The sequence below is a fragment of the Colius striatus genome, chromosome 12 (genome assembly GCF_028858725.1).
Source record: "Colius striatus isolate bColStr4 chromosome 12, bColStr4.1.hap1, whole genome shotgun sequence".
Taxonomy (NCBI): Eukaryota; Metazoa; Chordata; class Aves; order Coliiformes; family Coliidae; genus Colius; species Colius striatus.
Genome location: NC_084770.1, coordinates 12908232 through 12925446, shown reverse-complemented (window position 1 = coordinate 12925446; position 17215 = coordinate 12908232). Strand labels below are relative to the sequence as shown.

The 17215-nt window shown below is 39.7% G+C and overlaps 2 protein-coding genes across 5 annotated transcripts in view; one reads left to right on the top strand and one right to left on the bottom strand.

Annotated features, from left to right (window-relative positions):
- The window catches only part of AGFG1 (ArfGAP with FG repeats 1), a 34633-nt gene extending 27793 nt beyond the window's left edge, over positions 1–6840 (top strand). For 2 of the 4 annotated variants that reach the window (XM_062005944.1, XM_062005941.1), the window contains 6 exons: positions 330–513; positions 1229–1308; positions 1566–1658; positions 4950–5108; positions 5644–5735; positions 6111–6840. In XM_062005944.1, coding sequence (XP_061861928.1) covers positions 330–513; positions 1229–1308; positions 1566–1658; positions 4950–5108; positions 5644–5735; positions 6111–6170 — 668 coding nt within the window. In that variant the 3' untranslated portion in view covers positions 6171–6840. Of the gene's footprint in view, positions 1–329; positions 514–1228; positions 1309–1565; positions 1659–2064; positions 2221–4949; positions 5109–5643; positions 5736–6110 lie in introns of those variants that run through there. The other 2 variants (XM_062005942.1, XM_062005943.1) reach the window with 2 other exon arrangements.
- Positions 6841–10406: 3566 nt separating this feature from the next.
- On the bottom strand, positions 10407–16668 carry LOC104563285 (thiamine transporter 2-like). Its single transcript, XM_062006040.1, has 5 exons — positions 16519–16668; positions 13888–14704; positions 11854–12046; positions 11193–11334; positions 10407–10529 (listed from the first exon to the last, which is right to left on the bottom strand). The coding sequence occupies exons 1-5, from the start codon at positions 16666–16668 to the stop codon at positions 10407–10409; spliced, it is 1425 nt and encodes a 474-aa protein (XP_061862024.1).
- Between the last annotated feature and the right edge of the window lie 547 nt (positions 16669–17215).

The window sequence follows — 17215 nt, the reverse complement described above, 5'->3', positions numbered from 1 at the left end:
TGCTTTGTAATGTAGAGCTTTGTTCCAAAATGGATTATTTAAGGGTATGTGTTATGTTAAATTTTCTAGTTGAAAATGATGGTAGTACTGAGTCATTTTCCAGGGAAACCAGAGGCTCTTTGGAGCTGCAGAATGTCTACAGAAGCATGACACTTTAATAGCTAATTACTTGGCAAACCGTGGGATTTTTTCCTCTATGCCCTAATGCATATTTAATTTTTAAATCTGAAACTTAAAACTGTCCCTCACCTTTCATTTAGTTCTCAACATTGGCAGGGCAGACAATGGAGCAGTCTTCATCACTTTTAATCTGGTGTCTTTCTTTCCAGGTGGCAGTGAGCAAGGAAGTGGCTTCAGTACAGTAGTGTCAGCATCAGCAGGTCCTGCATTGTCAGCCCCAAATCAGTCAAGTGCATCTTCAGACAAGTATGCAGCTCTGGCAGAGTTAGACAGCGTGTTCAGCTCTACAGGAACCTCTAGCAATGCCTATACTTCCACCAGTAACGTTAGCAGGTACATTGTAAGAAGTAGATGACTTTCTGCATTGACTTCAGCAATGTGTGGAAAAGGAGCTCAAAAGTTGTCTCTCAAATCTGGCTTTATTGGTTATCAAAATGGATTAAATGAGCTTGGAGGCACTACTGAAATGGCAGCCTTTGTTTTCAGTAATAGTAGTATTGTCTGAAGGGACATTAGAAGATAAAATTAAGCGTACTTTCTGTCAGCAGAATGTTTTCTGCACCTTTTCAGTCATTACATGCTAAACTTGTTAGATGGTAACTCTTTCCTGCACAGAATATTTGCATGCAGCCTGAAAATCATTGCAGCATCCCTGTCATTAAAAAAAAAGTTCATATATTAAGAATGTAAATGGTGCCAGCCACTTATTTTTTTTAGATTGTTAAACTAATAAATACCAAACACCTGTTACAGCTCTGCTCAGTATTGCAAGTGTCCCTACAGTTTCTGCTTTGCAACCATTATGCTGTTGGCCTCTGTTCAATATTCTTTCTCCTGCTGTTGGTGGAAATAACTTTTCATTGCTCAGGCACTAGTTACAGTCTCTGACCCTGGCATCAGGGCCTCAGGTCCTGGCATCAATTTTATTGCAGTTTGCAAACTGCACATAAGCATTCTTTTTGTATTCTTTTACATGCCAACAATAATTGTAAGTTGTGTTTAATTGTTAAGCCATTCTGACTTCACTGAGTGTATGAATTATTTTCAGCAATGCTTTTGGAACAGTACCCGTGGCTGCTACTGCACAGACACAGCCTGCATCTTCAAGTGTGCCTGCTCCTTTTGGAGGTATATAAATGTTACTAACACTTTTTTGTGAACTCTTAAGTAAACATTTTACTAATACTGATTTGATTGTGCTATATTTTGACATAGTATCCATGTTACTAAAGGATGCTGAAAAAGTTGTGATGCATTTAAGATTAACCATTTTATTATCAATTTCTAATTTAGACATTTCTGTGTAAAAGCTGTATAAACCTAATGTGAGTCAGATTGGCTGGTTTTAAAAGACTTTACTAAAGAAGTTATTTTTAATCTTTCAGCAACACCTTCCACAAATCCATTTGTAGCTGCCCCTGTTGCCCCGGTGGCACCTTCAACAAATCCATTCCAGACCAATAGCCGAGGAGCAACAGGTTAGGAAAAAAAAATTCTCTGAGTGTTTGAAAAGCATTCTGTCAAGACTTGCATTAATTCTTTTTTATAGCTTTGTAATTTGTTCCTTAAAGATTTTCTGTATTCTCTGTTTCTAGTCTATTTGACATGTTATGTGTTTGTTCAATGTAGGGTATAATATTTATGAATAGACTGCAGAAATGAACTTCTTATTTGAGATTAGTGATGCTTTTTATTGAGCCAAGGACATAATTTTCCAGTTTCTGACCCAATCGTAGGATTTCAAATGGTGGCCATTAAAAATGTCAAAATGATTAAGATCTTCTGAAACCAGGACAGTAGTATTAGGAGAACTTTAAGTATTTCCTTCCCTTTCTCAAAAACTTCTGATGTATTGTCTAACACAGTGTCATCAATGCATTGCAGGTGTTTTGGAGCTTCACCTTATTCCAGCATAGCCTGGATCAGCCCATGGCAAACGGGGGAGCTGTTTTCACTCGTGGGGCAGTTGATTCCAGGTGTACTGGACCAGGTGAACCTCTGGAATGCTTCCAATACGCTGACCTGTGTGCAACTGACACTACATGGAATTAGTGGCTCACACTGATCAAACAGTGGACTTGAACAGGAAACTCCAGTTGCCTGGTAATTTTAGAAATGACCACAAACTGGCCAGAAGGCAAAGATGTGGGAACCTAACATGTGTCGTCTGTAGTCTCTATAGTCTTGGAAGGTAAATTCCAAGACCTGTAATATTAACTTTGAGGCATGCTTCACAGGAGGTTGCTCTCATATCAGAGATGTTGAAAGCCCTGCTGCTAAGCTGGTACACATGCTTTTTAAAATTTATTTCTTTATTTCAAAGCCTTGAAAGCCCTCAAAACTGAAGAGTTGGAGCTAGAACCAGGAAAGACAAGGCTTTTGTTGGGCCTTGCCAGTCCACTTACTTGGTTCATTGGTGGTGTCCTTTATCTTGCCCTTGTAACAATAAAGCGTATGTTTAAATATAGTCTTTACACTCCTGAATTACATGAATTTTCCAGGGAAGAATTCTGTAGAATTGTAGTTCTATAGACAAAATTTCGTCACTTTCGAAAAACTCAAACATAATTTTCTTCAGAACACTGAACTTAGATTTAGATAACACCTAGTTTATGCTAATTTTCTTCTCCAAAGGCACTGCTGTATTTTACACTTAATGCATCAGCAGATTTTAATCTGTGAAAGTTCAGTTGATGTATATGCATTTTAACATGTGAATTGTGCTTTACTCAGTTTTAGGTAGATTGAGTTAAACTGAGGCTGAATTAAAAATGAATTGATCAAATTTGTATCTTCTGCTAAAATGATCCTGTTTTCAGTCCCTTTTGAGATACTATACAGTTAAACTATTTAATGTCCAAAATTACTTTTTCCTTATTTTCATCTCCTTCCTAACTCTTCTATTTTGTATCATTGTTAAGAACTTGTAGCCTTTTTAGCTAAGTCTGTTTGCATTTGACAACTCTATCCTTCCACCTTTTAAACTGCAATTCTTGGCTTGCAGAGATTCCCTTTGGCAGCTAGACTGATATTATGTACTAGGTGACAGAGGAAGTGACAAAATAGAGAGAATATTTTACTCTTTTCAGCGTAAAGTGTAAACCTGTAGCTTGTCACATAATATAAAGTGTTCTTTCTGCATGAACTGTGCTATTTATTACCAGGGAGATCTGTTTTGTACTATTGAATGGTTTTCTTAATCTATTGCTGGTCATGTTATGGACAAATTGTTTGGTTACATGTATGTGTATATATATAACTAAGAAATTACTGTTTTCAAGAGTGTATAAATGATTTGACATTGTCTGGTCTCTTTGTGGCTTCCATAAGGCCTCTCGGGAGCAATGCACTCTCACATATTTCCTCAGGCTCATTTTGGTAGGTGGCCACATTTGGTATCGAGTTTCTTGTGGCTAATTGTTCTTGCTTGTAAAAGCTTATTGATAGCTATCTGGTTCTCTGCACGTAGAGTTTTGGAAGACTTTCCATTTTTTAAAATGGAGTGGGTGTGGGTATTTGGTAACTGGGTAGAGGGAGAGAAGAGTATGTCACAGATAAGCGCTTAAGCAACTAAAACAAAACCATTATTGGTATCATCCATGGTAGCAATGTAATGCGAACAAGTTGAGTGACTCTTGAAGTTTCTACCAACAGTAGCTTGATGCCTTTTGGGATATCCCAGGTCACTGGTGATTTTGTTGTGCCTGTTTGCTGTTTTAGCAAGTTTTCCTGTTGAGTAGCTTCTCTGCTAACTGTAACTTGACAGTGGTAGTACATTAGTTTTGCACGTACTTTGTCAACAGTTGATGTATGTAATCATGTCTTGCCCTTTAATACTTTTGGGGTAAATTTTTCAACTGATATTAAATTCCATTAAATATGTAACTTTTAATAAACTGTTGAGTTTACCTAAAATCTAACTAGTAGCATTTCAAAAGAAAAGTCCTGTCTAATGTTTAACTAGAAAAAAATGCCTGGTGTCTGTGTTTGTTTGTACCAAAAAAACTTTCTATATCTTTCAATAACAACTCCCAAAAGACTGAATAATGGTTTTGTTCCTACATTTTTGCACTTGGTGTGCTCCTATTTGTTTGCTGAAGGCATGTGGAATTGCATATGAGCTATGTGTTCTTGACTTGAAATGATCAGCAGAGAATCAGATGAGAAGTTTTGAGTTGTTTTTTTAAGTCTTACCTCAACAGTGTGAGCATTTGTAATAGGAAATTTGTGTGCAAAAAATGTGCATGGTGAGAATTTCCTTTCAAGTGGCGTTGAGGATGGGATGAAGAGAGAGGGGATGCATGGATCCCTTATGGGTTTTTTTTTTTTGACTTGTAATTTCCTGCAATGCAGCTTGAAGTAAAAAGATCCTTTCATGCTTTTCTCAGAAGGAGAAAAACAGAGGGGCTTACGCTGCCTGAAAATGCTTGCTTCTGATGTGCACAGACTCCTACCAGAAAACTTTAGGGGAAGTTTATGATAATGTAGAGAACACAAAAACCAATTTCCATTTCAGAAAGTATATCTGAATGTACTGGGTCTAATAAATCTTAAATTATGTTCATTTTTTAAAATGCAGAAGTAAACTATGCACCTAGTTGGTGGTGATCTAAGCTAACGAGTCAGTTTGACTGTAGAAATTGAACCTAACTTTAGTGTGGTCACTGAGACAGACATTAGGAGACTTTTCTTAACATGACACTATAGTAATTTGTCTCATGGGAAGTGATTTTTGTAGAAATAACTGAATGTTACTTTTTGCCTACCAGCAGCAACATTTGGTACTGCATCTATGAGCATGCCAGCAGGATTTGGAACTCCTGCCTCCTACAGTCTTCCTACTAGTTTTAGTGGCAACTTCCAGCAGCCCACGTTCCCAACCCAGGCAGCTTTCCCTCAACAGACTGCTTTTGCTCAGCAGCCAAATGGTAGGTCTATAAATTTTAGATAATCCTGTTTAAATCAAACATGGAGAAAATATCTAAGTTAGCACTAATGGGTGCATACTTACTTCTATTTGAACTGGATAGCAATATTGATGTGGGGTTCCCACACTCTGGTTTGGCTCTGTAGCTGAGCTTTTTGGTTTGGCTATGTGCAATGACATCAGTACCATATTACCATAATCTGATCCTACAATTATAAGTGTTCCCAGGCTTAAAGGGGTTTTATGGAAGAAGGATTGATTTGTCTTTTTTGGAGTGTCTGCAACTGATTATAATACTTAGTCTAACTTCATAGAGCATAGGCAAGAGAAAATTGTGAAATACCTTCTTCCTAAATTTAAATGCTATATTAACATTGAAAAGAACTGTGGATGTAGAAAATGGAAATTGATTGATTAGTTCTGGACAGTTGAAAACAAACAAAGCCCACCTGTGTTTTTCTTAACGCTCACATTCCTGCAAAGAATGCTTTGAGAATTGATTGCTAGTATTAATATTTGTCACTTATCTTTCCAAGGAGCAGGTTTTGCTGCATTTGGACAGGCAAAGCCTGTAGTAACTCCTTTTGGACAAGTTGCAGCTGTTGGAATATCTAGTAACCCTTTTATGGTAAGTAAATTGTTGCATGGTGTTGATAACTTCTCTATGTGTGGAAAGGTGTAATCTGTAACACTCAACTTAGACACACACACGAAAATACTTTTTTACTTCAAATAAGGGAAGATAGCATGGGAGTCTCCTGAATGCAGTTGAGAATTATGATGACATGACGTTTGTAAGATTCCTCACATCAGAAGAGGCACATAAATACCCTGCTCTTCAGTAATTTTAAGAGAAACACCAAGACCACCCCAAACCACTCTGCAGTGTAAACCAGAAACATTTCCTAACATTGACGTCTCTTGTAATATATCCTGCATTTATGACTTACAATATGGAAAGAAAATCTTAAAGATTTATCTCTTGTTCCATTTTTTCCCCCAGGCTGGTGCACCAACAGGACAATTTCCAACAGGAAGCTCATCAACCAATCCTTTCTTATAGCCTTATAGACACTTTACCCAAAAGAACTCTTATGTGGTCACATAACATCTCTGCGCCTCTTGCACTGTTGTCTTGTTTCACTGATATTAGCTTTAAACACAAAAGAAGTCTTTAAGAAGTAAAAATAAAAGCCTGCATTGTGTACCTTTAAAAAAAAATTAAAAACAAAACACGAAAACCAAGAAAATCAACCCCTCCCCATGAGGTAATAACGTGCAAAACAGAGGGCTGTGGTAACATCCTTGAACCTGTGAACTGGCAGGTAAAAAGTAGCGGTATCATGTATATTAAAATTGGCTAATAAGTTATTGCAGATACCACATTCATTATGCTGCAGTACTGTACATATTTTTCTTAGAAAATAGCTATTTGTGCATATCAGTATTTGTAACTTTAACACATTGTTATGTGAAAAATGTTACTGGGAAATAGATCAGCCACTTTAAGGTGCTGTTGTATCTCTTGGAATGAATGAGCTACATCATTTTAACCATTGGTATTGGAAGTCATGAAGTTAAATTGAAGGTTTGTTCATTTCTCAAAATGTTTTTCCTTTCCTAAGAGCTCTTCTATTTATACATGCCTAAATCTCTAATGTTAGAGGGATACCTGTCTGCATAATAAAGCTGATAATGTTTTGCTACAGTTTGCAGGTGAAAAAAAAATAAATATTAGAAAAAAAAAACAATTGTGTAGCATTATTTCTGTACAGTAACATTTCATGGGGTTAGAATGTACATGTGAGTCTTGGACACAGATGAATTATCAAAAGCAGTATGCTTAAAGGTGAGTTAAGCTTCACACTTTCTCGTGCCTCGCTTGGATTCATTTCTTTGTGTCTGTGTGATTAAACTTGGTGTTGTGGCTCAAGTCGAGTGACATGTCAAACAGGAAAATGTAGAATGAACTTGGATTATTTTGAGAGAATAACTGTGAAATGAAAGCACTGGAAGCACTGAGGAGGGCAGTGCCTGGAGGAATGGTTAACAGCAGAAGGTATGTAATTACAAGTAGCTGATGACGATCTTGGAACAAGAATTAGTTGGGATCAGAACAGTAAGTGTAGTAGCAGGCTGAGGTACCACAGCTGTAATAGCCCTGTTTTTATTTAAAAAAAATTGATTTATATTAGTAAGATCTCCTGTGGAATATTGAGTCAATTTTTTTACTGGAATATTTCCTGGTGCACTACAGAGGGATTAATGTGGGAGTAGGGGGGAAGTCTGGCTTGTCTAGTCTATAATAGTAGGTTTAAGAGAAATAGAATGCTGCATCAGAGTAGTAAGTGAGGGTGATTTAAACACAGATAACTTGGTTTCAGTTCAGGTGTAATACTGAAATTAAGAAAATAATGTAATTTTAGTATGAATACATAAACTGCAAGCTTAAAAATGGCTGCTGACCAGCTGGAGAATAAAATTCTAATAGCATTCAAGTTAACAGGAATAAATAAGCTTAATTTTTTTTTTCCATTTCATTTTTTGGAGGGGGGTGGAAAGAATATGCAAGTGCATTTGAGACAAACATGAACATTCCTGAAAGGAAGATATTTCACTTGTAATTGCTTGCCTGAGGGTTAGATCTGCTTATTTCTAGGAGAGGTGAGTTTGACCACTACTTGCACAAGCATTCTTCTGCCAATGCTTTTGACTTTTGGCCAGTTCCCTACTGATATGCGAGGGGTAGAGTGGTAGTAATTTCTGTATTTTATGGAGTTTATTTTTAAACTTTGGAGATCCCAAAGCAGGGCAGCAGCTTATACAACAAATTGCTTATAGTAGCATTACTTACTTAAATGCCCTGTGAGCATAAAGTTTCAACAGACTTGAAGCCTGTCTCTTTCTTCTGATGAGGACTGTTGATCACATAGAGTATGGTATATAGTTCCTAGGATTCTCTGGGGAATTTTCTAAACAAACCTCCAGCAATTGAGGGTTAGCAGAAATAGCTGTGGTTCTGCCTTGTTTTTCACCGTACCTTCTTTTGGGATAGTCACACATGAATGTGGTAGAGAGTGGGGAACTGCAGGGGTTCAGAAGAATTTGTGGAACACTTAAATATGCTTATTCTAGGGAACTGGACCAAATCAACCAAATGTCTCATCGGTGAGATGAACTGCCTTGTGGAAGGGGAGCAATCCTGTGCTCTCTTTGAAAAAAATTGTGTAAATCAAGCTTTTGGCAAGGACTTATGAGGTCAGCATCTATTGAAGCTGTTGTTCTAATCCGAGTGAAGCTGATTACTGTTAAGATATACTATTTACCTGTGCAGGGCATGTAGATTTAGGTTATGCTGCAGATATAGTGGAATACCTTATTTTTCATAACTAGCTTGAATGCAGATAAAACTGCATTGGCAACTTCTACTTGCCAGAGCTTCATCTGTTTAGCGTGTATTCACCAAGTTTGTCAAACTCCAGACAAGTAGCTGAAGATCTGTTATTGTTTTGAGTCTCCTTGGTGTTGAGTAGAAACTTGACACCATAGTTGTTTTATTGGTGAGCTTTTAAAAAAATCCATCTGTACAAAATGAATTCTTTACACATGATTATGTTTTTGTCTTGGAAATCTCTGCAGTTGTTCCTGCAATTGCTTATGCAATGAGCATCATTGCTCAAAAGCTACACATCCATGAGCTTTTCAGTATGCTCTTCTGCTTTAGCATCAAGGCACTTCACTTATTTTAGCCCTGTTATACAGAAGCTAATTTGGAGACTTTATAGTTTAATACTTTTAATCCTAATATGTCAACTCTTAGGTGTATTTAAAAAAAATGCTGTAAGAGGTATATCCTGAGTTCCCTGATGCAATGCAGTACGTGGCCATCACATTTGCGAAGTTATTTAATGGTTGCAGATTCCCAAGCACTGTGCTGAAACAAATGCTGAATCGTGGAATCATAGAATGGTAGGGGTTGGAAGGGTCCTTGAAAAGTCATCTAGTCCAACTCCCTGCTCAAGCAGCAAGAAATGAATTTGAAAAGGACCCGATTTAGTTGCAGTTTCTGAAAAAGAACTCTGTGATGCATGTACACTGCTGCCTTGAAGGGAAAACTTAACTGTGGTATAAAGGCAAGCTCAAGAAGCTTTTAGAAGTATGTTTCTTAAAAGAATTAATGACTTCTTTCTTGCAAGCTGAACTGGGGCAAACATCAGTTACTTCTGACTCTTGGTGAATCGGTGAGTTGTGAAGGAATACGATGGAGTTATCTGATACAGTTAACTCCAAAGTGAACATTATTGAAGACAGTTAGTTCTAGTTATAACTAAACTTTATCATGTTATCTAACTAAGACTGCCTTGTATAGAAATTGAAATTTCCCCATGGCTTTAAAATAAGTTAGTTTAGTAGTGGTTTTGCTTCCAAAGATGAGTGTGTGTGTGGGTGGGTCATGGCAGTTGTCAGACATAATTAATATATATGCTTATCAAGACAGACCTTCAAAGGCAAGGGTAGTGTGTTGTACATCATCAACAAACAGTAATGCTATTACTGCTGTTTCTATAATGAAGTGTTTTCTTGCAATCCTGTAACTTCATATTTCTGAAGAGTGCATTGTCTGTGTGGAATCCAAAATGAGCATGTTTGGCCATTTGTGAGCTCGAGTGTGGGTATTGCCATGCGATACAGTGCTGTGCTAATCCCCTTTTGAACGCCCACAAGTGTCTTTGGGGAAAAAAAAACGTTCATTGCTCTTTGTCAACTTGCTTTAAGAATGCATGTCACAACTTCCAGATGAAAAAGTCCTCAGTTTTCTAAAGGCTTCTGTGTCAAACCTTCCAACCGGTCATGTTGCTGTTACGGGGTGCCTGTGCCTTTAGATCCCTGAGGAATGTTTGAAGATTTTATGTCTGACTAAATTGCCTTTAATGGAAATACTCAGTAGTGATCTTTCAAAGGTTGTGTTCCAGAATCTCTTCTGTTGTGAGGCTCAGGCATGTGTATGTACTGCTTTTCGTACTCTTTGAGCATTAATAGAAGCTTTGGTATCAGATCGCTACATTTGAGTTGAATCAGATTATTTGAGGACTGCTTGGTACTAAACTATTGGTGAAGAAAGCAGGCAAAATGCATCAACCTGTTGACAAAAGCTCTTTCTGCTTGTTCGTTTGAGCTCATAAATGGTCTGTTCCACCATTACCAAGTCTTTATTGAGCGTTGTATTCATTTTAATCCATTGTTCAGATGATACAGCCTTCTGCACTGTTGCTTGCAACCATTCTTTTGGTCTCCTTTGTTAAGGATCAGTGTGTTCACTGGCCACAGTGGTGTTTCTGCATTTGATGGAGATGATGGTATATGTGCTTCTGATTAGGAAGATTCCAGCTATGAAGGCAAAGTAGCTGCCATAAATGAGAAACTGGGAAATGAAGGTAGAGAAGAAAGAGGGTGAAGCATCATAAATTGCTTTTGCTGTTAGGTAATAAGTTAAGGGGTCTCCCTCCACTGCTGCCTTCCCTTCCTTGTCAGCCCTGTCACAAAGTGATCCCATTTTTAAAAGATTCAAGAAGCCCAGCTGCTTTACTTCATACTGTAAGATGTCTGCAGCTGCAAGAGGAAGGGGAGATAATACTCTTCTCTGAAATGTGGAAACTTACTGGGGAATTTTGAGAATTACAGTAACTTAAAGGTGCATTGAATGAAACTATAGAACGTTGGATTACCCTATTAAGAGACCCAGAGGTTGCCTTTGAGCTTGCTTTCTTTGTCGACAATAAACTTGTGACCAGTAAATCTTTAAATAGGATAAAAAGCTCAAACCCTCAATAATAGATGATGGGTCTTTCCCTTCTGCTCTGTGCAAATGGTCTTAAAATTATTGCAGAAATGCCAAATTGGCAGGACTAGAAGACAAGCCATTTGTAGTAGCCACTGCCAGTTCACTTCAAAAGAACCTGTTTTTCATGTCAGTAGCAGTCTTAAGCACATTACCTAGTGTCTTCTCAAAGGCAAGTCTTGGGAGTAGAATCCTCCTTTGGAGAAGAGTGGGGGAACCAACAGCTGTGTGAGTAATGCATCTTACCTGGGTGCTGATATCCAGTCCCAGCCCTCTTGAATCTACTACCACAACAGTTAAAATCGTCTGAATTGCCAGTGCAATAAAGTTGTTGAAGCCAAACATCAAAGCATAACGCTCCATGCTCAGATTGACAGCTATCTGAAACCTGAAAACGAGGGTGCAGGTTAACTGACCTGTGGAGAACAAGGATATTTGCGGTTGACTTGTGGGAGGGAGTTGTGACCAATTTAATGGGCACAGTAGATTGTTTGAAGGATAAAGCCTCTTCAGTTTTGGCTGTTAAGCTTTAATAGCTTCATTTTGGCAGAAGTCTTGCTTTTCTGGCTTTGGTGCTTTGGTATGTCCTACTTATCTATTTGAGTGGATATTGTTGTGAAATAAAGACCTCTGTATGTACATTTGATCACTTAGGGAATACGTATACATAGATCCTTGAACAGCTAAATGCAGGCTAAGGTTAAGGTGGTTTCTGACTTGGAGCAACCTGTTACAATGGTAAGGTCATACAACATCAAGCATGAGTGCACATAAGCTAGAAATATGTGCTGTTTTCGTGACCTAATTAAAAACCTTATTTGCAGGGAAACTTTCAGTAAAATTTTGATCAATTTGTGTGATGCTGATTTAAATCTGTTTCCTTAGAACAGTTGTGCATTATACTTACGTTGCTATTGTTATAAGGAGCATATAGCATGCTTTAAACACAAGGTAACCAGCGTAACATGCCCAGATGTTGTCAGTAAAGTACATGAGGAACAGGGCACCAGCATCCATTGCAGAGAAAATTCCCAAAGCCAGTTCTCCAGAAAGATCCCAGTTCACTTTGACGTACCCAACTGCCATGGATGTTGCTGAACCTAAACATTTAAATGTAATAATTAAAACCCTGAAACACTGTCATCCTTGTAGAGTCATTGCCATTGTGTAACTGTGTAAGTGGATCATGCCAGGAGCTTCTGAGACTGTTACGGGCTTCGATAATGGTGTGGCTTATATTTTCTGTTGGGAAGGGTTCTTTTTGCAGTTTTTTCTCCTAGCTTACAGAGCCTTCACAGACTGAAGTACTCTGAGAAAGTGCCTCATGCCTAAGGCTGGAGGCAGCAGTGTAGAGTCTATTGTTGCTCCCTTTTTCTAAAGCTGGGAGCAAAGAGAAAAACAATCCCACAAAGCGTTTTCTGCCAAGTATGCATAACAGAGTTTAATTCCTTCATGTAAAGATCTTTATGAAATGAAAATCTGTTGCACTCTTTTATGCTTTCTATTTTTTTATGAAAGTTTCTCTTCTGTCTGGTGAAACATCTTCTTAATTGCATTTGCTAATGCCTTATTGACCATCACATATAGTAAAAACCCTAACTTCAGTGTGAGATGTAACAAACTCCAGTGCCTATTTTGGTTCTTTCATCTCTGCAATAATAATGAAGTTTACTTTTCTCAATTCTGGAGAAATGCCCTCTTCTATAAGAGGGTTATCTTGCCATCAGAGGTGTTTTATGTTCCTTTAGCACAAGGGCTCCTGTAGCTTTATGAAAGCTCTTGGAAATGCAATATACCGAGGTTAGTAACTCATATGCAAAGGGAAGCCTGGTCCAGCCAGCAGTGAGTTATTGGAATTCAGACAGTAGCACTTGCCCAGATGTTTTCATGGTGGCTGGCATGCTGGTGCAAAATTGACCTTTGTTTGTTGATTATATCTGTTCTGATAAAGAACTCAAAAAGCCCTCATGAGCCTGCTCCTTTGGGTCATCCTTGCTTTAACCAGAGTTCCTAGTACTGTGCTTGCTTTTTGTGCTCTGACATGGTAGTAGCAGGTGCATGAAGGCAAGACAGGCCTTGGAAACACTGCTCAAACCAGTAGCTGAGTGTTGGAGCACCTTCAGTAAAATGTGTTTTCATGGTGATTGCTGTTAGAGTAAACTAACAGTACCGTGTAGAAATGTGAGATAAGGCACCTGGTATGAAGGAGGAAACTTATCTGCATAGGGTGAATGTGAGCTTGAAAATGCAGCTTCATTGGTGCACTGTCCAGCTCTTAAAATGAGGTTGCACCTGACCTATATGCACTCTTTGGCCAAAGAGGAACAGCATTTGGATGGGCCTGGTAGCTGTAATGAGAATTAGAATGACTGAGGCTGGAAGAGATCTTGGGAGATTGCCTAAAAGCAGGGTGAAAGCAAGCTGCTCAGCATATCTATGTCTCAAAGGATAGGGAATCCATACTTCTGGCCAACCTGTTCTACTGTTAAATCACCCTTGCAATAAAAATGTTGTTCTGTGTTTAAGTGGAACTTTGTTTAAATTTGAGCCCCTTGTTTCTGGTCCTGTCAAAGGGCACCACAGGGAGGAGTCTGACTCCAGCCTACTCACTACTCCCCTTCAAGTGTTTATGCACTTTGATAGGTTCCTTTGCCTCTGGCTGTGACATACAAGGAGGCTGAGGGAGCTCTGATTGTTTAGCCTTGAGAAAACAAACTCATTGATCAGCATGCAGATGTATTTATCAATGTAGTTTTGTTTTAAGACCCCACTGAAAGTTGTGCAGTAAAAACATTCTTTGCAAGTTTGTGTGTTACATATTGGAGTCTGTTGCTCTTGACCTGGTCCCTCATAGGAACTAAACAGAAAGTCAACAGAGGCATGGCTGAAGAACAGGCTCAGCACAGCAGCAGTTAGAAGTAGTTGATGGTCTTTTACTTACCTAGAAAAGTTGCTATTGCTTCCACAGCTCCGTTGTACACTGCTGAGCTGTGGGAGGGGGCTCTGAAGTCCCACAGCACTTGGACATAATTGAGAACCTGGTTAAAGCCTGCCGTGGCCAGAGCCCACCACAGGGACCAGTACAGAAGTTGCCTGGAGCTGTAGCAAACCTTCAGGTCCTTGCTGAGCTGCAGCAGCACTCTGAGCACATGATGGGGGGGCCTGGCACTATCAGGGTGCTGCTGAGGCGTTGGTCCCCTGTCAGGGGATCCAGAGCTCTTGTCTTCTTGGCAGCTGGATGGCCCAGAGGAGCTGAGTGTTGCCACAGCTTTCTCTGGTGCTGGGGGAGGTTCTGAGCCCTCTTTCCTGTGGAAGAACATGCTCTTCTGGGGCATGGGGAGGAAGAAGGAACAGAGGAATGCCAGGGCCACGGAAGCCAAGGTAATGGCATTAAGGTGAAAGTAGGATACATCTGCTAGGGAAACGAGGAGCTGTCCCAGCACGGCTGCTACGGTGGCTGCGACCAGAGTGACGCTTCTGCAGTAGCTGGTCACCCTCTGGTAGTGCTGGGCACTGACAACGCTGTAGATGTAGGCGTAATAGGCCACCTCGGTGGCCGTCACCATCCCGTAGAAGAATTCCACCACCTGCATGGCCACCACTCCGTGTGCAAAGAGCAGCAGGAGCCACGTGACGATGAAGCTGATGCCCTGGAGCAGGAGGACGGGCTTGTAGCGCACGTAGTCTGTGATCAGGAAGACTGGGACAAGGAGTGCGAGGTAGGAGTATGTCCACACTGGGAGAACCTGGTTGGTAACCTTCAAGAAAATAAGAGGAAATCTCTTGGTTTTTTACAAAAGCTGGTCTTGAAGCGGTTTTTTTTTATGGTGGTATTGAAGGACACAGTTTTGCTGACAGGAAACATTTGCATTGTGTGAATTATGCACTTATGCTGCTTTAAATTATGAAACTGTAAACGTGCTTCTTGAGGCAAAGATAGTGGTAGTAGGCTCCACTACATAAACAGGTAGATTGGCTGAAAAAATTTCTCTAGGAAGGCCTGAATAAGGCAAATTTTGATGTGCAGATATTTAAAGCAATTATAGTAGTGTCTGTCAGAGGAAAGTCTAGCATCAAATCCTGTTCCCTACAGTAGCTGAAAATGAATGCCTGGTTACTTTTAATGAGTCATTTTACACCTTTGGTCATCTCTCTCTTTTGTTAGAAGAAAATGCATATGCTTCTTAAGGTGGGGGAACTGGGATTGCACAAAGTGGGTAGCTATTAAGTCATCTTCACCATCTACATTTTCTTCAAATTTGATGGGGAAGATGGAACAAAGTTTCTGTTGCTCTTCAAAGCATAGATGGGCTGAAAAGATTTTATTTTTTTTCCCCGAAACTGTTGTGCTTTCAAGTTGAAAGCTGCTGTTAACTGTGTTAAGCTCTGTGCTTGCCCTGGCAGCTGGACTACAGCTTGGGGAGGGGGGAATTTCCCTTTCAGATGCACATCAAAGTGAACTTGTTCTATTGTTTTAAGTTGCCTGTTTTCAGAAGGTCTTATCCAGTAATTGCTGGATAAGATACTGACGGAGTATCTGTTCATCATCACTTGTTGTCTGCTTAAGCAATGAGATTAGAAAGAAATTGTTTTAAATGCTGGAGGACTAATAAGTGGATTTGCATGGTGAGCATCAGTTTCATTCTATCTTTCTAGTGACTTCTCTTGTTTCTCTGAACTTTTAAAACAGAATTTTCAAGTGTTTGACTAAAACTTAGGGAATTAGCTCACCAGAGGTGAGTTTGGCTAAAAGAGCCAGTGTCTGTACTACACTTCTTTTTGAGTAAGGTTTCAGAATTAAAGCATGCTATCATGCTATTTGTTTATTTCATGTAAGAGAGAAAAGGTCTCCTTGTGGTTAATAAAAATAATAGAGGGAATAAAAAAAAACCACCAACCCAAACCACAAATACTTTCTTTCAGAAGGAACCTTGAGTTCCCACAATGCTAGCAGATTCTGCCTTAACATTTGGTACTGTGCATCAGGAATGACTGTTTTTCATATCAGCTGTATGTGGGTGTATCAAGCTCGTGCCTTCTAATTATACCATTAGCTTCATGACTCAGATGCTTGTTAACTACATTGCTGTTTGTTGGGAAGTGTACTCCTGAAGCAGCCAGTGCTCAATGGAGGAGCAGAGCAGAGAAACTTGCAGTGCATGCTTTTGTTGAAAAAGCCCACTTTTAAAAATATGAATCTGATCCTTGCAGGTTAAAGAATGCTAGAAGGGGAAGTCTGCTTGGTTTTTGTACAATTTGCAATCACTGAGTCGCTATCAGTGTAATCAATTCCAGGACAAGTTCTCTGGGGTTCTAAGTGGAAAGAGGAGCCTAGTTCACCTGGTTTTACTGAAAATATCAATTTCATAATCACCAAAGTGGTTTTAAAGCCCAAAGAATGTAGGGGCTTTTTGCAGTTTTGAAGAGGTGACCCCTTGTTCCTTTCCAGAAGCATCATGAGTCTCTAGATAAAATATACGGGTCTTACTGAACACTGTCTCCCCTTCAGTTATTGCTGGAAGAGTTAATGTTTCAAGCACTTCCATTGCTACTTAAGGTAATAGTTACATACCTCTTCAATTGTTAGGTTTTTGTCTGGTCCGGTTAGATAAGGAGTGAGAAAAGATTCTGATGGCCTCATTGATGAGAAAAACCCATTGGCACAGATGATCAGTGTGGTATAAATCCAGCTGCGGCCTACGTCTCCCTTCCAGCAACCCATAGTCACCTGCAAGAAATGTAGTAAAGAAAGGAGCACACAAGGAATTTTATGAAGATACTCTTCAGACCAGGAGCGTGGCACACAAGGCCTGGCCCAGCAGTTTGCATGGCAGTTGGCGCAGGCAGGGCAAGCAGGGAGGGATGGGCAGGGAGCAATTCCACAGCCCACACAGACACCTACAGGTCAGAGAAGTGCTTCTGCCTCAAGCCAATGAGATGGTGAGCACTCTCTTGAGAGCTAAAGCCAAGGCTCAGGTGGAGAATACCCTGGTTAAGATTAATGCATCCACTCAGAGCAGGCCAGCAAGGATGCTTCAGTGCAGGTGGATTTCAAGGGGTGTTTAGGATGTTCAGGCACATCTGCTGCTAAGGTGTGATGTGTGATAGGTACCTTCAAGAGTTGCAGCATCAGGTGAAAGAGCAGCAGGAACCCATTAGTAGACTATGTAGTACTAGAGGAGTGGAGGTGGAGATTGACAGATACCAGCTACCAGCCTCCACTGAAACTGAAATGCTTTGGGTCCTGGTGACAATGAAATCAGGGCTTC